Source organism: Dysidea avara, chromosome 1, assembly GCF_963678975.1.
Source record: "Dysidea avara chromosome 1, odDysAvar1.4, whole genome shotgun sequence".
Lineage (NCBI taxonomy): Eukaryota > Metazoa > Porifera > Demospongiae > Dictyoceratida > Dysideidae > Dysidea > Dysidea avara.
The window spans coordinates 47,594,483-47,616,814 of NC_089272.1; the positions used below are offsets into that span (position 1 = coordinate 47,594,483).

General features: G+C 37.6%; 1 protein-coding gene across 1 annotated transcript in view; it reads left to right on the forward strand.

Moving 5' to 3' along the window:
* The window catches only part of LOC136265990 (fibronectin-like), a 32,922-nt gene continuing 10,590 nt past the window's right edge, over window positions 1–22,332 (forward strand). The window contains exons 1-7 of the mRNA XM_066060940.1: window positions 1–86; window positions 13,330–13,399; window positions 13,479–13,778; window positions 13,938–14,219; window positions 19,233–19,309; window positions 20,645–20,882; window positions 21,387–21,773. Of these exons, the coding sequence (XP_065917012.1) occupies window positions 13,333–13,399; window positions 13,479–13,778; window positions 13,938–14,219; window positions 19,233–19,309; window positions 20,645–20,882; window positions 21,387–21,773 (1,351 nt within the window). The 5' untranslated portion in view covers window positions 1–86; window positions 13,330–13,332. The remainder of the gene's footprint in view (window positions 87–13,329; window positions 13,400–13,478; window positions 13,779–13,937; window positions 14,220–19,232; window positions 19,310–20,644; window positions 20,883–21,386; window positions 21,774–22,332) is intronic.

A 22,332-nucleotide genomic window follows, 5' to 3' on the forward strand; every position in this document is an offset into this window, starting at 1 on the left:
GATGAGAAGAAGAGGTGTGCAGTCCTGCGATAGAGCTAGAAACTACAGGAGCGGTGACGGAAATTCAGCCTTGAAAGAAACTAGAGGTACGTAGCTACACTAATTCGAAAGGTTTAGTAGCAGATAAATATAGACTTTATTGTTTCATTGTTTAGCTAGTTATATAAGGCCAATGAAACTTGATTAGCAGTTTCGCGTCATCGCCCGCATGCTTTTGATACACCCGCATGGAATTTCATTATTGGTATTTCAGATCGAAATACTCTAATAGAACAGTCACTTTTACTCTAATAGAGTAATCAGTTATACTCTAATGGAAAAATCACTTGTTATAGATTAGTAACATACTTTAGCTATTTAATGCAAGAGTAATCAGTGTAGATCTCACTGTTTTTTGGCAGAAATCTTCATGTTTGGATGTGTGTTGTGCTTTTGGAAAAATAATGAATAATGAATAATAACCGCCCGCCCGCCCGCCCGCATCAAATTTTCAAAAATCTGAGCGAGAAACTGGTAATCAAGTTTCATTGGCCTAACTCCCTGTAACTATTCACAGGCTGGTGGTATATTGTGTTCACAGGAAGCCATTTAAGAAGCCGCACAGCTCAAAGAAACCATACTGTATAGTGTGTGTCATTAAGTAAGCCAGCCAAAATTATTTGTAACAAGTCACAATGACATTGTCAAGTTGTAGAACACCAACACAACCTTCCTCATGGTGTACAGAGTGTTTAGTTGAAGAAAAAAACAGGTGTTATGTAATGATACTCCTGTACCAGACATCAGTAGGTCTTAAACCACAAATTTTCCTGCAGCTGGTGCTTAAATATATTGCTTCAAAGGATTTCTCTTGAATGGCCTCCCCTATATTATTATATTTTATTGCTGTGCAAGACCTCAAAATTGAGCATAAAGAGTACACTATATAGTTATTATTAGTGTTAAGGAGTGTATGATTAGTTTTAGTTATAGTAATCTTTCTTGATTCCTTTTAGTTATAGATTTAGTTATGATTATGCTGTTTTAGTTTTAGTTATAGTTTTAATATGAAAATCTTTTAATAGTGTTAGTAGAATTTATAAAAACATTTTATAGTTGTGCATAAGAAAATCTGGGTAGTTGGAAAAGGCAGATACGGTCAGACGCGGACACGGACATTTTCAAAAAGCACTTTTACATTTATATAACAGTTATTTTTCATACCTAACGCTGTTTTTACAGCAGTCTTCGCTTCCAGACCCAGGCATCGATCTTTTCATAGTGCTTATCCATTTATAAGTGCACGTGTGAAGGATAGACTAGCACTCTAAAGACCATTATAGTGTTGTATACGTGCTCTAGAAATCTAATTTAGAGTCACAGAGATTAATGTAGCATATCCCAACGTAATCTCGTAGGCCAGGTCCTTGAAACCCTCAACACTCGGTATAAGCGCCTGCACCTTATACTGAAAGGCGTAAGATTGTGGATTTGGCCTGCTAAGCTAAGTTGCATGGGGCATACAAGCTAATCTCTACAACTATATAACTCTGTATTAGACTTTGGAGCATGTGTATAACACTATATGGTCTTTGGCATGCTGTGGAGTGCTGGTCTAGTCCTTCGCATGTGCGCTTATAAATGGATAATCACTATGAAAAGATTGACGCCTGGGTCTGGAAGCGAAGACTGCTGTAAAAACAGTGTTAGGTATGAAAAATAACTGTAAATGTAAAAGTGCTTTTTGAAAATGTCCGTGTCCGCGTCCGACCGTATCCGCCTTTTCCAACTACCCAGAAAATCTTTTAGTTAAAATGAAGAGTAACCACAACTCTTAAAGAGTTCCCATGATAGGGAGGATTTAACACCCCTGGAGAGTAACCATCACTCTAAAGGAGTAACACATGCTCTGAAGGTGGTGTCACTTACTCTTCAGAGTAATGGTTATTCTCTTCAGAGTGTTGGTTATTCTCCAGGGGTGTTAAATCCTCCCTACACTGGGAACTCTTTAGAGTGGTGGTTACTCTTCATTTTTAACAGTGTAGTTTTAGATTTGCTTTAGTTTTATTTACCTAATACATCTTACTAAGATATAGTAAACTAAGCCACCATTATGTCACAAACTTAAGATGTTTGGATGCTAGCAGTAGAATTTCATTCTGTGTTAATTTTTTTATTCCACCTGTAGAATGTATGTGAACTTATACGTTAAGGTTGGCAATTTAAAAAATTGACTCTTTAAATTAACTTATAACTCAGGGGATGGAGCCTACCAGTGGTCTAGTTTTAAATGGTGGGTTTGGTAGAGAGAAAATGCTTTCCACTTGGGATATAGGAGTGTTGTAAATTTTGACAAATTTTGGCTCATATCCATTAAAATTGGTAAAAACTTGCTATTTTGGTTATTGGGTGAGGTGCTCTACAAAATACATGCACTTAAAAGATGATTCGCTGTACTTCAATATTCTTTAAAACTACGCTTGACAGGTCTGTAATAAAAAAATTCAACCCACTAAAACTCAGTACAAGGTTGTTTTACTAACTCTCAGACACCTTTTTGGACCTTTAATACCTTATTAAGTGGAGCTTATGGTGTTCACATGCCAACGTAAGCTGCTCAAGCTATGGTTTAGAAAGTCACAGCATCCATTACCCCAACAATACGTATTTTCAAAAGTAAAATGATCATCATGTAATGTACCATTCATGGAAACATTGAAGTGCACTAAATAGTATTACTGATGCTACTGCCCATTTTTATTTTTAAAAACCCAAAAAGTCACAAAAAATTATAATGCGCGTTACAAAAACAGCAAGGGGAATCACCATAATAATTATTATTAGCTTACAGTTTTGATATAGACTTTGGTAGAATTGATCACCCAGAGTTGGAGGAGAACTTATAGAGGTTGATTTTTTCATTACCAACCCTATATACATGTAGTGGTCTGAGCAACTGTTATAAATTACATAGTAGCTAAAGGTTTACACTTGATGCATTAATTAAGGACTCCAGATTGCTCCATCATGAAATTGTTGAAGGGAAGAGGAGTAGTGGTAGTTATATGAATGTGTGAGAAATTTTCAAAGTGCACTAATATCTTGACAGTGCATGAGATTAAGCGCATCTTATCCCATCATCTTGGGTATTTGAGGAGCTCCATGCCATATATACATTTTTAATGTAGTCATTAACAAATGGAGTCTACGGTGAAGGTGAATATGCTTATAGTGGGATAGCATCATAGAATAAGTGGCCACAATAATTATAGTAATGTTAATGTTCAGTGATTGCTAAGATTGAGTGTTAGTTTTGCACTTCAGTGATTATTCTGATCTCTGTAATTTTCCTCACCACTGATTCATTCTTGTAGGATTTGATGTTGAGAAAGATTGACCAACTTTTTACAGCAAGTAGCTTGTTTAACCATGCGTAGCCTTTTAGGGTTCTTTTCTTGGATAAGCTTTATAGTAGAATACAGCCTGTTGTTGATTAGAATATAATTTTGTCTTTCATTAATAGGTACATGTAACTAGATGTAGTTAAAGCTACAAAAGCACCCGCTGTAACATGTTCCATAGCATGCTCAGCTTACTGTGGTGTGAATTTAAAATTTTAAAATGTTTTAGTAGGTATGTCTTTATGAGTATGACTACAATTGCAGTGGAGCCAGACACCTTGGGACCTTGTCTGTATTAAATAATAATAAATACTTTAGGTTTAAGGAAGAAAATCCATCCCTCCTGGAGGATGGCCCCAACTAGACATTGGGTGACCTGTAGTTCGAATCCTGAGGTTGGAGGGATTTTTTTCCTTACTCAGTTTGGCCCCTTTCCTGTTACACCTTATCAGCTATAAATCATTAAGTCTAAGTCCTTGAAATTAGGTTAGGTAATCCTAAGGCTGCAGCACATGTTGCTGTCAGACCTTCAGTGCTGGTCACTGTAAAGTGTTAATAATAATAATAATTATACAACTAAGTACTAAAGATAATACGAAACACAGTTAAAATTATGTCATTAATAATCAGTGTTGGGCAAGTTACTTTTTAAAAGTAACTAGTTACATATTACATATTACTTGCAACTGAACTATTTAGTTACAGTTACATATTACCCATTAAAAAAGTAACTATAATAATATTTCATACTATATTACTTTGTGTCCACAGCCTTAAGCTGTCACGTGTGAAACTACCACCTTATCACATGACATAATTGCGTTGTTGGACAATGTGCAAATCTTGGTTATAAGTAAGAAGCTGGCGAATGAGCTTCATTCAGTAGGCTTCATTACTTCATTGTGGCTAGGGCGTTACTCCGGCAGTGGATTACTAACGAGATTAGTAATTTCGTTACTTGTAGTAATTATAATATTATGTAATATTAGATTCGTTACAGTAACTATATTACTTAGGTAACGCATTACATTTGTAAGTAAAGTAACTTGAGTTATATTACCTGTTTTTATAGTGTATTTCGTTATATTACTTAGTTACCACAAAAGTAATAATATTATGTAACGCGTTACTCCCAACACTGTTAATAATGAATGAATCAATAATAAATAAATAAATACATAATGTTTGAGAAAACTACAAGGCCTAAGGCTTCGCACTCACCGGGAATAGAATCCATGTTGTATGAAGAGATAATCATATAATGGGTGGGTGTTTTCGTGGAGGTGATAGAAACGTACGATGATTCTATTTAACGCTGATCAAAACAGTTAGCACATGACGCCCACCAGGTGGATTCTAGACAAGCGAACTACTGTTCATTTGTGTTTGAAAGTGGGCGACAGCGATTATTTCGATTGGAAGATGAGTGGTTGCTATGCCTGCTTAATGAACAACATGATTGGAAGTTGCTACTAATCGCTGGAGGTTACAGTAGTTTGTGTTGGTTAACACACTTTGATAGTCTTGTTTCTTTAGTCTCGCGTAACTAGGCTACCTTCACTTGTGTATGGGATGGGAGAAAGCCTCATCTGGCAGGCCATTGTGCGAAGAAGGTGCAGTTTCCAGCTGATAAGTTTGTGTGATGATGCATAGCTCTCCACCTGAAACATTTTAGTGTCAGGAGTGCCCAGACTGATCACTGATATGGGCCCTGAGAAAACTACATAAATATTCACTGCCAAATTGCATCCCACATACTGAATGCTGATGGAGAGAACAAACACAACATACACAAAATGTGCCCTTAGGCTGATAATTGCTGTATGCATGGTTGTGCTTGCTATTAACTGCTATTATTATATGTAGCTACAGTCTGCCGCCATCAGCAATGCTCCACATACTTATGCATACTGACATATCCATAAAATTATGGTAATGCATTTCAGCCACGTTTGTTCTCCAATTTATTTATTTATTTTTTTGGTCTTGCAGCATATCCACGGCATCATGTGATCATTTTAGTACAAATGACCCAGCTCATGTTAAATATATACATAATTCAGATATCAGTTGTAGGTGACAGACAGTTGAAATACTCTGCTTTTATCCCAATCTTACCGTGGTCTGCTGTTGGCAACTCCAGCCATGTCTTAATCCAGCACTCTGGTCCATCCTCATTTAAACATACAGTATCATGTAACACAAATTATGTACAATTGCATAAAATTAAACTAATAAGTATTCGTTGGATGTTTAAGCTTTACTGTTTGTAGGCGTCAGAGTCAATACCATGATTCTCACAATTTAAAGTGCAATCTCACATTCTCACATCTCCATAGTTAGATAATCACTTGAATACTAATGCATTCCTTATGTTTATGTGCCTCTAGAATTGTATTACTGTGCATCTTTTCTACCTACACACACTGTGTTAGCCATGCACTGTTTGTACATGCCCCATTAGTAGGTTGTATTATTTATTAATGCTTTACAGCACAAGTGCTGAAGGTCTGTAGGTTGTCCCATTGGTGATTGTACTTGGTTGTATGTGCCCCCGAGCCTAGTAAAAAAGTAAAAATAATAATAATTAGAGACACATCTGGGTCCAACACTATCACAAACGGGACTGTGGACAAGTGGCCTGATTATATCTCCATGTCCTTTAGTAAGGCGTTCCCATTTTTAAGAGTTTAACATATGTACATACATGGCCATGGATAAATGTCTTGATTATCAAGGTGTCCTTAGTAAGATGTCCTGATTTCAAGTGTCTACATTTGCCTACTATATTACACAAATGGACTTTATTATGAAGTTGTACATGATTTTTAAATGTCCCTTTCTGATATGTATTAAATTTTATAAGTGCTGGGTTTGCGAAAAGGTACCTTTTACATGCCAGCTAACAAAATGATGTAACACTTGCCTTCTTATACTGATTAACTTGCGTTTAGTTTCAAAATGCAGCCAGATACTTTATCTGCATGCACTCATGGAAAATTTCAAGCAATTATATGTTATGATAAAAAGTTACGAAGTTTCAAAGTTCAAAAAATGGGTCAAATTTTGTGTGTGAAAAGGGTACCTTTTTGCAAGTCCAGTCACATATGTGACTGAATTTGACAAAACAAGGCTTTGACGCACAAAGCTTTGTTAGGAGATATGGCGATTTTAAGGAATCATTGTGTAATAACTTCCCAGTGCCTATAGCTGTGCAAACAAAATTTGTACCAATTGTTCATCTGTTCACTAGCTATCACTGAGTGGGTGTATACATTTCTGATACCCAAAATTTGCCCTGTTTTGAGCAGCTTTTTTCGAGCGGGTAATAATATCACAGGTGGTAGTAATAGGGTGGGAGGGTGGGGGTGGACGGTGGTCTTAATATACGGGTATAAAATGAAGTAAAAAGATGATTGGAATCCAGAGGCCAAGTTTGGGCTCTCCATGGCCCTCCATGGCCCTCAAATTACTCCAAATTGACTGAGAACACTATTGGCGAGCTCTCTGTGAAGTCCCAGCTCACTACACACCATTATCACAAAGCCATGGCCATTTAATGGTGCCAATCTCACACTCGTGGCTTTGACAGGGTCGGAAGAAAAGCTGCTACAGAAACCAGACTTGCCAGTGCTGAAGGAAGTACAGTGTGAAATATGATAGTGTATTAGACCAGTAATCCATTTCTGGTAAAATCGTAAGTTTGATTTTGTGTGTGTGGAAGCCTTGTTATATGAAATCCGGTCACATATTGCAATGAAATCTTTCCACACAAATAATATCTCCATTGGTTTTTTAAAAGTTTAGGTGATTAACTTGAGGTACATATTTGTAATATGGTACACTCCCCAAGCAACTGCCTAAAATATTTGATCATGGATGGTTGTGTATAGTTGTGTCGATGACTGTACCATTTGTACTAGTAATAGCATGGGAAGCAGTGAAATTTGGGATAAATACCACGAGTGTTGTATTGGAAATGGGGATAAATTTCACGAGGCAAAGCCGAGTGAAATTTACCATTTCCAATACAGCAAGAGTGGTATTTATCCCAAATTTCACTGCTATACCCATGCTATTCCCAGTTAATACCATACTTGCTGCATATATGCATGCTGTACATTAGCGTTGCTACGCAATTTGCCACTATGTACTAAACATGCGTATACACTAATTGGCACTACATTGTTAACATAAATTCTAGCCAATAAAATTGCAATTACAACTTTTTCACTGCTACCAGTGAAATACAGGATAAATTTCACTGCTATTATTGAGACTTTTGTATGGGCAGTGAAACAGGTATGGTATTAAACTGATATAAGAAACCCAATATGCTTTGAAGTGGTAACTAACTAGTGTATGCTCTAACATTTATGTATGTATATATATATAATTTACCTTAAAGTTTATATTAGTATTAGTGGCACCTGTTAATGTGGACAGTAAAAATGGAGTCACTTATGTAATCGACATACTGGTGTTATTGTCATCCCAAAGTAAACCGCTTTAATGCACCAACATGGACATCTTTATAATCAGGACACTCTTTTGCTGGTTTTGAATTCTGAGGTATCCGTTTACACAGATTCCATTGTAGAATGTATCCCAAAGGCAGAGCCCTGTTTTTAAGAACTTAAACTTCCCTTATGTTCTTTCACATTCACTGTGAGCTTGTTTTATTTTTTAAAACCAGATGAGCACCCACAGCTGGCCTTTTTTGGTTTTGTAAAAACGTGTGTGTACCTATCTATCTACCTATCTCTCTACCTATATTTGTCTATACGTACCCATGTAAGCAAATCCTTTCAGTAACAATAACAGTCAGCCTGGGAGAATAAAATAATTATATACTATAATGAAGCCCACATTAAACTTCATCATAGGTAAGGTTTGCACTCAATACGCTGAGGCTGTTTCTTTTCACCAGTTTAAAATACAAGTGTAGTGACTCACTTATAGCTTCATGAACTGCTTTCTCATTGGGCTCTTTAGGTATTTAGCTACCAAAAAACATCGTAGCAAGCCTCTTAGGCTACCAGGAAAAGCATATATCTTTGACTTGAAAGGGGCCTACATAAGCGAACAAAGATGAAGATCAGAGTAGCCTAGAGGATTTGTAAAAAGAAATTGTGGGAAAAACTCAATAGACAAACTATAAAACAGTTGAGAAGATACTTTAGGGTGTGATATGTTGTTTAAAAAATAGTTTTTTTTGAATAGTGCTTTCTTAGCAATGCATAATTAGAAAATTACAAAACAATTTACTAATTACAAAATGCAAACTTACAATTCAGCATGCATAAATAAATAATATTGTTGATTAATTCCAGCTATTATAACTAATTAGCTGCATGGCACCTGGTTTTAGTAACACAACTACATCACTTTTTTCTTTTGTTCTAGTTTGCATAGACTGAGCCATTAACCATGTACTATACGTACTGTGTATTAGTGTACTGTTTCATGTCACAAGAGAATAGTGGTAATCTTTGCCTTCTGGTCTGGCTTCAACCTGTTATCTGTCACATAGTTGTTTGTCCAGGTCAGTATATCTAACCCCTACTGTGGACTGTTAATTGAATACACTCAAGACAATTAGTTGTTTTTGTCTGAAGTTTACAGAAACATTACATACAGTTGTTATGGAGACTTTTTTGATAACTAAGTTAGCATGTGTAGGTGATAAAGGGTATGTTTCCTAAAAAGGGGGAATTGTTTTGTTTTGCGTTGATGTTGACAGTGCTGAATGTGGAACCCTTCCACCATGGGACTAGGATGAAGTGTCCTGATTGAGGTGTTCTGATTTCAGGGGTCTGAATGTGTGTACTTTAGTGGGACCATGGACAAGTACCCTGATTATCGGGTGTGACTAATCACTGGACTGGACTACTGGACTGACATATTTTTGGTTTTTACACATTCTGAGGTTGGTTTTATCGAGTCTTGCTAGCTAAGGGCCTTCAGAAAACTTGCAGTCTGCTCCTAAAATGACGAGTGTGAGGAGTGGAGTAAGCATGTTATGCTCTGCAGCATTTATAGACTTCTCAGTATTGTGTTTTGGAGATTGTAATATATAGCAATAGATAACCAAAAGACATTTTACTATATTTGTGCTACCTATGATACACTGTATCCTTGAACTAAATAGCTCAGACCCCTGGGACACAACCTATCCTTCCTAAGACAATCTATTGTAGCTAAATTTGTTCCTACATGCAATATACAAACTCACTGCACAACTGTAGGGTTTTTCTGCTATCATGATTAGTTCTTACATGTGCTGGTTGGCGTACTATAATATGTGACCAAATTTATTACCATTGTACAAGCTTGCTACTATATATCTTCAAGACGTTATCATTGGTTAACCATCACCAGCACATTCCCTGCAGTATACTGATAAGGAGTATAGGGTATATGGTATATGTACTGTAGAAGAACAACATAATAAATAGAGGTGAAATTACCAGAAGTCAGTTTTTGCTTACTCTCACACTCGTCATTTTAGTAGCAAGCTGCAAGTTTTCTGAAGGCCCTTAGTTAGCAAGACTCAATAAAACCAACCACAGAATGTGTAAAAACGAAAAATATGTCAGTCCAGTAGTCCAGTCCAGTGTTTCAGTCCAGTAGTCCAGTACAGTGATTAGTTACACCCCTGATTATCAAGACGTCCTTCTTTCAGGAGGTTGTATACAATCACTGGACTGGACTAGTGGACTGGACTGGTGGACTGGACTGGTGGACTGGACTGGTGGACTGGACTACTGGACTCGTTTTCTTTTCTTTTTTTTCATTTTGGCACATGTTTGGCACATGTTTGGGCAACTGGGTGTAGCTATTGTTACATTGAATGTAAAATATGCAGGTGAACCTGTCTACTTGGCACTGTCTGTTATCTTAGGATTGTGTGCAATTCTCTCTCTTGGCATAATCTCTATTGTACGACTACCATTTGTCTTATCATGAAGTACAAACCATACAGTACATGTGTATGTAGTGTTGTAGCAACCATGTATCCAGTCATGGAGTCAGCTAAATTAAGTGGTGACAGTTAACTGTCTTGCTATTCCATAGCTTTTACAAAGGTTCTATAGTTTTTGCACAACAGCAATAACAAATGAAATCACGTGCACAAGATTTCAACCAATCAAATTGATTCATTTTGAACTTTAAACTATAATTACCGCATGTGACTTCAGTTTTAGATTTGTTGATGTACAATAACTACTAGAACCTCTGTACATAGCTGAATGTTGACAAATCTGGCATGATCACACCTTTCTTTTGTTTGTGTGTGGGCTTCTTTATGTGTGGGAGAGTGGTCTAACTAGCATACTTACAACCAGTTGCCCAAATATTTGGTTTAAAAAGGGAAAACACCTGAGTCCAGTAGTCCAGTCCACCAGTCCAGTCCACTAGTCCAGTCCAGTGATTGTATACAACCCTTTCAGGATTATCCCATTTACATTAGTCCAGTTCCATTGCTATTATCTGAATTCTCAATTTTGGTATGACATCAATCCTGCATACCATCTGTAAACATGTTGTGAGATAGATGATGTTTGGAGAAAACAGGTGTCTGGTGTGGTCTCAGAGAGCAGTTGTTTCTGTGTTGGTCTCACATGTTTGTACTGAAATGTGTTTGTTTCTATTGTTGATGTTACACCTAGAGCTAATTGCACTTTCAATTACTCTTTGTGTTGAGAGGTCAAAGCATGTTTGTTGCTTAAGTATGTGTGTGACCTTTTAAATCTCACAAAAGAATTGAAAGATGTTCTAGTTTAAGCAATCCTAGCTGTTTGTTCTGCAAGTTAATATAGACTGTCTACACACTTTACTGGAGGTTGGAGATGAACAAAATAGCCACAAAGTACCACCTTGTAGCACAAAGCACAGGTTACTCAGTTGTGCTAAAGTTATTACAGCACTGACACAGTACTTATGCCTCACCTGTACTATATTTTAACCACCCACTCATGTGTATGTATTTTATTCAACCTTGTAACAGTGCTCAAATAAGACAATGGTCAATTCTGTAAAAGTATTTTGTGGCTAATTCCATGAAAATATTTTTGCATGAAATACTTTTCACCATATGTTATAATTATACAGAAGTTTCATAGACTGTCTGACTCTGTTGTGTATGTTTTTTCTGGATTAGTAAACAAGTTAGAGTTTCCAACATACTGTAATTTGCCTCATGTTCCACTGTCATATTTTGTACTATATAGTCATTAAAAATATTCAACAAAAAATTATCCTATTAATTTAACATTTGAGCAGGTGCTAATTAGTAATTTTAAACTTTTTGACTTCTCTTAGACATGGTAGAGATGACATTATTCTCAATAAGGACAATGACATTTTTCCAACAGAGCCTCCTTGCTTGAAATGTTATACCTGTTACATTCCTACACATGTTTAGTATAACATGCCAGTTACATGAATGTTTGCTACTGTTAACAGCTAGTGCATGTTGGAGTACTGAAAGGAAGGTTTCTCATGTATGTTGCATGAAGCATAAAAATGTGTGTATGTTAAGTTACTGTAACACTTGTGTAAAGATCATGTTGAAGGGAGCTCAGTTAAAATACTCTAATACATATACTAGGCAAATACTCTAATAGAACAGTCACCTCGACAGGTGACAGTTCAGACAACAGAACATTCTGTAATTGATGGCTGAATAATGAAGTGACCACTGTATAATGCAGAGTGGATTATAACGGTTGGCCATCGGACATTTACTAACCAATTAGTTCGAAGACCGCCTAATTACCTACTGAAACGGTCAAAGATGACCGACCGATTTCCGCTAAAAAAGATCGATATACTCTAATAGAACAGTCAGCTACTCTAATAGAGCAGTCGAACAGCTTTTAAAAAGGTGTACCTAAAAGGCTCAAAAAAGCGAGAAAAAAGTTGTCTGACTCGGGGAATCAAACCTGCACCTTTCAGTAGTGAAGTGCAATCTGTACCATTCTACCACATGCTCACATACTATTTCAGTGGTTTCTAAAGGGGTTTTAAATGTCCTGCAGTTAAAACCATAACACAATACATCACATTGGATAATTTCATAAATCATCATAATGTTATTATTACAGATTTATATGTATGTGGTTTAACAACGTAACAGTGCATGGTTGCTGAAGGAGTTTTGGGTATCAAAATACTTTGAAAATCCTTTTTTTTTCATGGGGTATGCCACAACTTTACATGCTTACGCATGCTGCTAAGCATTGCCATACAATGTCAGATCATGTCAGATCAACTTTGACTTTGATCTGACATAATGTCAGATCAACGAAGACTAGTTATAATCCTCTCTGGTATAATGTACTTGTAATATGCACATTTTGAGTAGGCTCTGAAAGAGGAAAGCCTCTTTAAAAATTCTTAGTCCCTAAATAATAGTTAGACACCAAGACCAAGGGAACAAAGCGATTTAGTAACCTGAGGCTGTAGTGTCCTGAGCACAGTGAGGGCACTACTAAGGGCACTACTAAGGGCCAAAAGGGTTACTAAATTGCTTAGTTCCCATTGATTGCAGTGTCTAATTTATTTAGACTATGGTTTAAAATACGTACCATTATAGCCAGTGTGGGGTGAAAGAGCAATGCAGAACAACGGAACGGTTTCTTCCAGAAGTACTTACAGTGCCCACAAAAAACAATTATTCAACCAGAGCTATACAGTATATATGCCATTTAGTCTACTATTTGTCCAGAATTATTTGCAGAACACAGAGAAGAAGAGTATTACAGTATTATCAAGTACTGCAGTGTGCCTTTCATGTTATAATTATTTATCATGTACCAAATTTCTTGAGGGCAGGTTACTAAGTGAACATGTCAGGTGATTAAGTGATTTAGTAAACCAGTAAATGAGCTGTGCCATAGTCTAAATATCTTTAATTGTGTTATACCATTTTTGTCATTCTCAGAAAATGGAGACACATTATCTACTTATTTTGTTGTTATTGTTGATCACACTACACAACTCTGAACAACAAGGTGAATAATACACATTGTATTTTGTTATTAGAGGGTTTCACTCTAATTCATACACTGTACTCCAATACATGCATTACAGGTCTTATTATTATCCACCCACCACAAGATATTACAATATGTGCTGGAGATGATGTTAATATCACTTGTGGATATAACTTTAGTGTACAAATATATCCTCTGTGGAGAAGAAATGGACAAGCAATTTCTGGTAGTAGAATTGGGACTAACAACACATTTGAGATGCCAGTGGTAGCTGATAATATTGACACAGTATTGACAGTGTATTCTGCAAATGAAATATTGAATCAAACTAAATTTCAGTGTGAATTTCAATTCCTACCTCCTGTACAGAGTTCAGTTGGTATACTGACAGTCATGGGTGAGGTAGTAACTGAATCTAATTCAACAAACAATGATTTCTCATTTATTGTGCTTGTGCTTAAATGTCTGATTTCTGCAGGCTTTTCTGATGTGTGTAGAGTCTCATATTGCTAGCATTTGTGAATCTGAATATCTGTAATTACTCCACCTTTCACAGGTCCCCCAACTCAACCAGTTATCAAGGTATTAGAAAGGAGACTGACCTCACTGGTAATATCATGGGACACATTCAGCCATACTTCATGTGGTGATGTGACATACAATGTGACCTTATTTGATGGGACAGCAGAACTGGTGGAGGAGAGAACCACTACTAGTAATACTATCAATTTCACTGATCTTGATAATGATACTCAATATGAAGTGACAGTGTTGGCTATTAACAATGCTGGACCAGCAACTGTTGTTACTACTATTGTAACCACCTTAACTCCTTCAGGTTAGTGGATGTGTGTATTTGTGTATGTACTGGTGGTTGTAGGGAAATGAAAGCACAACCGGACATGGCTCATTTATTGGTGTTGAGATTGTTGTGGACTTTTGGAACTTCTAACTCTGTAATTGTAACCTGTGTCCATAAGACATGGTGCGGTCCTCCTGAAGGTTACTACACTGTAGTCAATCATGAGGGGATGATTTGCTTGCATTAGTTGACTCTATTACGTGCGCAGTTTACCCTAGTGCTGGTTCACTGGACAGCAATGAAAGTGCTTCACATAGCCATTGGAAGGTTTGCTATACTAATGCAGATGATTGTGTAATCTTTGAAACAGGAAACCTGATGGAAAATTTGTTGCATTTTGTAACAGGATTACATTTCTGGTATTTTTTACATTGAAAAGATCTTTATAATCCTCTGTTCATTGTGATGTGTCAATGATATAAAATACAGTTACCACTACCTCTGCAAACAAAGATTAGAAGGAGTATACAGAATGGTTTTTCTAGCCATATTATTTGTTTGGCTGGCTATCAGTCCTCTATAATATATGTTATGTGCTGTATAGAGAATCTAATCAAAAACAGCCAAGCTGTAAAAAAAGGAGTGCGGCCCTTGAAAAGGCTATGGTGAAAAAAGATATGAAATCCAAGGTGGCGGCCAAGAAATGGCTGTGATGGTAGGTTAATGGTAAAAATTTTAATAACAACAATTCGGGTGAATTTGGTGCCGCTTGGTCAATTGGCACAAAATTCACCTGAATTGTGGTTATTAAATTTTTTACCATTAACCTACCATCACAGCCATTTCTTGGCCGCCACCTTGGATTTCACATCTTTTTTCACCATAGCCTTTTCAAGGGCCGCACTCCTTTTTTTACAGCTTGGCTGTTTTTGATTAGATTTCACTTCTTTTTGTATTTGTATACCCCAAAGCCGGCCTATGGCCAGCTTTGGGGCTTTTTAACCTATATGTTTTCTTTACCACAGGAAAAAGAAAAAGATGAAGCAGATTTTATAAATACTTTAACTCATTCTGATTTTATCAGTGAATGTACAAATTATATATATAATGCATATATCAAGAGTTCATAATATAAAAAGAGAGCATATATTTATTACATGTCAATTAATCCCCACAGGATAATTTGCAGCTGATCTCTCTACTGGGTGACTTGAAATGTAGCTGAACTCTCTACAGGGTGATCTGCTTGTACGTAGATGAACTCTTTAAAGGATTCTTTCTACAGGGTGACTTGACTCTAGCTGAACTCTCTGCAGGGCTATCTGTCTGTAGTTCAATTCTCTACAGGGTGATTTGTTTGCAGCTGAACTCTCTACATGGTAGTTGCTTTGCAGCTGAACTCTCTAAAAGGTGACTTCTTCTAGCTGAATTCTCTACAGGGTGATCTTTTCATAGCTGAACTCTCTACATGATGATTTCTTTGTAGCTGAACTCTCTACAGGGTGATTTGTTTGTAGCTGAAATCCCTACAAGGTAACTTCTTCTAGCTGATCTGTCTACAGGGTGACTTGTTTCTAGCTGGCCTCTCTACAAGGCGATTTGTTTGTAGCTGAATTCTCTACAGGGTGATGTATTTGCAGCTGAACTCTCTACATGGTGGTTACTTTGTAGCTGAACTCTCTACAAGGTAACTTCTTCTAGCTGATCTTTTTACACTGCATATTTGTTTGTAGCTGAGTTCTCTACTGGGTGATTTGTTTGCAGCTGAACTCTCTATATGGGAGTTTCATTGTAGCTGAACTCTCTACAATGTGACTTCTTCTAGCTGAACTCTCTACAGGGTGACTTGTTTCTAGCTGAACTCTCTACAGGTGATTTGTTTGCAGCTGAACTCTCTACATGGTGGTTTCTTTGTAGCTGAACTCTCTACAAGGTAACTTCTTCTAGCTGATCTTTCTACTGAGTGATTGATTTTTTTTGTAGCTGAACTCTTTACATGGTGGTTGTTTTGTAGCTGAACTCTCCAAAAGGTGACTTCTTCTAGCTGAACTCTCTACAGAGTGATCTTTTTGTAGCTGAACTCTCTAAAAGGTGACTTCTTCTAGCTGAACTCTCTACAGGATGATTTCTTTGTAGCTGAACTCTCTACAGGGTGATTTGTTTGTAGCTGAAATCCCTACAAGGTAACTTCTTCTAGCTGATCTTTCTACAGGGCGATTTGTTTGTAGCTGAGCTCTTTACAGGGTGATTTGTTTGCAGCTGAACTCTCTACTTGGTAGTTTCTTTGTAGTTGAACTCTCTATAATGTGACCTCTTCTAGCTGAACTCTCTACAGGGTGACTTGTTTTTAGCTGATCTCTCTACAGGATGACTTGTTTCTAGCTGAACTCTCTACAGGTGATTTGTTTGCAGCTGAACTCTCTACATGGTGAGTTCTTTGTAGCTGAACTCTCTACAAGGTAACTTCTTCTAGCTGATCTTTCTACAGGGTGATTTGTTTGTAGCTGAATTCTCTACAGGGTGATTTATTTGCAGCTGAACTCTCTACAAGGTGACTTCTTCTAGCTGAACTCTCTACAGAGTGATTGATATTTTTGCAGCTGAACTCTCTACATGGTGGTTTCTTTGTAACTGAACTCTCTACAGGGTGATTTGTTTGTAGCTGAACTCTCTACAGGGTGATCTGTTCGTAGCTGAACTCCCTATAAGGTAACTTCTTCTAGTTGATCTTTCTACAGGGCGATTTGTTTGTAGCTGAGTTCTCTACAGGGTGATTTGTTTGCAGCTGAACTCTCTACATGGTAGTTTCTTTGTAGCTGAACTCTCTACAATGTGACTTCTTCTAGCTGAACTCTCTACAAGGTGACTTGTTTCTAGCTGATCTCTCTACAGGGTGACTTGTTTCTAGCTGAACTCACTACAGGTGATTTGTTTGCAGCTGAACTCTCTACATGGTGGTTTCTTTGTAACTGAACTCCCTGCAAGGTTACTTCTTCTAGCTGATCTCTCTACAGGGAGATTTGTTTGTAGCTTAACTCTCTACAGGTGTTTGTTTGTAGCTGAACTCTCTACATGATGGTTTCGTTGTAGCTGAACTCTCTACAAGGTGATTTCTTCTATAGCTGATCTTTCTACAGGGTGATTTGTTTGTAACTGAACTCTCTACATGATGGTTTCTTTGTAGCTGACTCTCTACAAGGTAACTTCTTCTAGCTGATCTCTCTACAGGGAGATTTGTTTGTAGCTGAACTCTCTACATGATGGTTTCTTTATAGTTGAACTCTCCACAAGGTAACTTCTTCTAGCTGATCTTTCTACTGGGTGATTTGTTTGTAGCAGAACTCTCTACAAGGAAACTTCTTCTAGCTGATCTCTCTACAGGGAGATTTGTTTGTAGCTGAACTCTCTACACGTGATTTGTTTGCGGCTGAATTCTCTACATGATGGTTTCTTTGTAGTTGAACTCTCTACAAGGTAACTTCTTCTAGCTGATCTCTTTACAGAGTGAATTGTTTGTAGCTGAACGATCTACAAGGTAACTTCTTCTAACTGATCTCTCTACAGGGTGATTTGTTTGTAGCTGAACTCTCTACAAGGAAACCTCTTTTAACTGAGCTCTGTACAAGGTGAATTGTTTGTAGCTGAACCATCTACAAGGTAACTTCTTCTAGCTGATCTCTCTACAGGATGATTTGTTTGTAGCTGAACTATCTACAAGGTAACTTCTTCTAGCTGATCTCTCTACAGGGTGATTTGTTTGTAGCTGAATTCTGTATATGTGATTTGTTTGCAGCTGAGCTCTTTACAGAATGGTTTCTTTGTAGCTGAACTCTTTACAAGGTAACTTCTTCTAGCTGATGTATCTACAGGGTCACTAGTTTGTAGCTGAATTCTCTACATGGTGGTTTCTTTGCAACTGAACTATCTACAAGGTGACATCTTCTAGCTGATCTTTCAACAGGGTGATTTATTTGTAACTGAACTCTCTACAAGAAAACTTCTTCTAACTGATGTCTGAACAGGGTGAATTGTTTGTAGCTGAACTCTCTACAGGGTGGTTTGTTTGTAGCTGATCTCTAAACAGGTTACTTATTTCTAACTGATCTCTTGAATTCTGTTCAGGGTGACTGCTCTATTAGGATGACTGCTCTATTAGAGTATCTCGATCTCGCACTTGCTACACCAAGTTGGATTTCGTGTTATAACTCCGTGGCTTTAAGTCTGATTCTTCTACACCATTGAAGAGCCTTTCTAAGATGATTACTCCATCTGTACAGTGAATTTCAAAGCATTACCCCAAGCGGTTTGTCTGGTAGGCGTGGCAAGTATTCGTGTTTTATTAGCTAATCTCGATTGCGTAATTGTTACACACTGTTGGTTTTTTCGTTGTATCTTCCTGTTTTTTAGCTCGATTTCTTTCAAACCACAAAAGGTTTGAGGTTCAATAGTTAACCTATTCACCCACCGATTTTCAACTTCTTCCATACGCGGTTTACCCTGTAGGCGTGACAACATATTGGTGTTATTTTTTGTGCATAATCGCTCATAACTCTTTGCCTGTTTATGGTATTCCAGCCAAAGTTGGTACCGAGATGCGCCTTTATACCCCCCTTCTGTGTGCCAAATTTCAAGGCAATCGGATAACGCGTTCGCGTTTTATAGTAGTTTTTGTAAGTGTGCGAAAAGAGGAAGAAAAATAAGGAAAAAAAACGAAGAAACTAAGCCAATTGTTGAAGTCGCATATCTCGGGAACGCTTGAAGCGATTTCGCTCAAATTCGGAATGTGGAGTACTGAAGTTGGAGGGGATGTCCACAGCAAAATTCGTCTTGTTTCATCAAGGCAGCACAGAGCTACGGAGGTGCGAAAATTGCGTATTGTTTCTTTCTGTCAATATACTCACAGGGTTGCGCGCCGGCTTCTTGGGCCGCACGACACACTACCGTGTGTCTTGATATTGTCATGTATGTGTGATCTTCAATTCACTTAACTTTACGTATATGGTATGTATAGCATTGCTGTGTTGTATTATGTTTTTGTTGATCTTTCAGTACCTTCTCCTCCAAGTGATTTGGCAGTCAACTTACAATTTATTGATTACAAGCCTGTTGTTACCATAACCTGGAATGTGAGTGAGAGTGCATGTGTGTGGCTGCTCTGCTTAGCATTGTTGCTGACTGAGCTTGAAATTTTATACTCACATTACTTAAATGGCGAAAAGCCACCTTGTTATAAATTGGGGAACATGTACAGTATACAGCTGTACTAAAGAGTACCTGTTAACTATGAAATGTCAGCTGTCTATGTCTCATACCTCTCTAATCCGATGCTCAATGAGAGTCATAAGTTTTGCTGCATTAAGGAAGTTGTTGGATTATCAAGTCACCTCTGTAATCTGACATTGTACAATATCTAGAATTATGTCAGATTATGCAATAAATTTAAGGTAAAATGGATCAAACAATGTTTTAATTTTAGAACTTGCAAATATTACAACTTTTTTCTATTATTGTCAACCAATTACAGTTGAACTCCTTGGAACTAGGGGTTGTCCATAAGTCTGAAAACTCTATATCTCTAAAATTGTGTATAAATTTGCATAAAGAACATTTTTTTAAATTTCAGTACTATCAACTAGCCTAAAAGACTCTAATAGGGCTGTCATTTTTGTAGTTCGGTTAAATGAGAATCCGGATAAGTGGGGTCCGGATAACTGAGGTTCCACTGTAAATGCTTTGGTTGCTTAAAGATTTTTTTTTGATTATTTTTACTGCTACTATTATTCTCTGTTGGATTACAAAGGTCAAAAACAACATATTTCCAAGTCAAGGGATTCAAAGTTTGTGTCAGATTACGGAGTACAGAGTTGTAGAGGTTGTTTCTATATAAAAGTGTTGGTAAATGACATTTTGGTTGGATTAGAGAGGATTCTGGATTACGCACGTGTCAGATTAGACAGGTTTAACTTTTCTGTACAACGGCGAAAAGGGGGGCTAGGGGGCTGACTGAGGGGAGTAAGAATGATATCACACCGAAGTTATCCTTCTTGGCATGGGGCTGAAAACCGTGATCAAGATTGAGATACTCTAGTAGAGCAGTCACTCTATTAAAGCAATCACAGTATTAGAGCAGTGTGTAGCGAGCTATGTAAGGATTTTTAAGTAGTTTATCAGCTATAAATTCATAGCTGATGAGGTGGGCAGCTATTGTCAGCTGGCTGTGATCTTTTTTTTTTTGGTCTCACCTTACCAAACCAGAGACAATGTAGTGCCTCAGTTCATTTTGACCCCCTTTCCATAAGTCTGGATCCACCCCTGGTCAGCCCCCCCTCATATCAACTACTTCCTCCATCACTGGCTACAACATATTGTGTATAGCATCTTGAATCCATAGTATTTTATCCCTCTTCTTGCTGCACATTTTGAACATTATGCACGCATTACTGAATTCTTTGTGTCTATAGGCATCATCATTGTCACATAACATGACTGAGGTGGAGGCCTTAAATGTCTCTTTGACTGGTGAAGATGATAATACAACTACCTTCCAAGTATCACCTAATATAACTACCATCCAAGTGTCACATAGTACAACATCGGAATATAATGTTTCCAGACATCTTGATGTTGGAACAGATTACGTTATTTCTGTTTGTAGAATGAACAGTGTTGGATGTAGTGAGACAGTTAGTACTTCATTAGGTATGTTCTGTAAAGGATATTGACTGGTGAACCTGTCTTAGCGGCCACTTGTGTAGAAAGGCCACCTTTTAAAAAACCAACTTTAGATTAAACAAGTGGCAAGTTTATACAGCTACCTTAGGCCATAAAAAAGGCTCGAAAGTGACCATCTTAGACAGGTTCCACTGCATGCACATCTATTCCAGATGCCTTAAGATGATGTCCTTGTGTCCTGATTTCAGAAGTGTAAATGTGTGTACATCAATTACATGAACATGTGTCAAAGTCTGAGGTGTCCAGATATAAGGTGTTTGTGTACTCTAATACAAATGGAACCTAGGACGAATGTCCTGGTTGTCAAGTGTCCATGTTTTAGGTCCTAGTGCAAATATCTACTATGACCATTTTAATTGCACACTTTTAGAGGTACTGGTTTTTATATTGAGGTGGTCCCCTGCATAGCTGAGGTTCCTATATTGTGTAGCATTTCATTCACAACTGTTGTGTTTTATACTTATATTGTAGCTGTACGATGGCTCCAGTCAGCATCAGTCAGGTTGCTTCCAAATAACGAGTCCATCTACATATCATGTGATGTGACCGAGTCAACTCCAACAGTTAAGTGTTTAGCAAGACTGAACTGTTCAATATGTGAGGAGGTCACTTCTGAAGTGTTCACTAGACATACTGAAATATCAGTCATGGCTGATACTGACTATCACATTTCTGTGCTCGTTGTTGAATCACAAAACAGTATGCCACTGGAGAATTACAGTATAGTAGAAACTGTCTCAGTACCAAAACCTACACCAGAGCCAAATCCCACACACCAACCACTGCCAAGCTCGACGCAACAGCCAAGCTCAACACAACAGCCAGAACTAACAGAACAGCCAGAACCTGGAACATCCTGTAAGTTTTAAACCTGTTTGAACTGGTTGGTATGTATTGTATGAACTTGGCATATATTTGTCTGTCATTTTAGACTAGGCCTGTGCCAATTGGGTAGGTAAAAACAGTGGACCCAGGGACCAAGGACCCGGGACCAGGGGACCCACGGAAATCCAACTCTGCTTGGAATTTTATACACCTCACAGTATTCTATACTTGTACTAGGTACAAGAGTAGTTTAGGAACATTGTGCAAATGCATCATGACGTATGAAGTGCTGCTGGAACTTGCTTAGCTTGGCTTAGCTGGTAATTGTTCACCTGCTGCACAATGAGCATGCTAGTCTATTATGTCACCTAGCTACTAAAGTTTAGAAACATTGTGCAAACAAATACTCTGGGAAAATAGCGAGTGACCTGTAATTAATGCATTCAGCTTCAGACACCTTTTCAGAGGCGCTTATAATTTCTAATTGGTGTAAACTTCGTGCGAGACGCCACGAGGAGGGAAAAAGTGGATTGGCCATGCAAGACTGCTGGCAGAGGTACCTAGTACAAGTTTAGATATGTGAAGTGTAAAA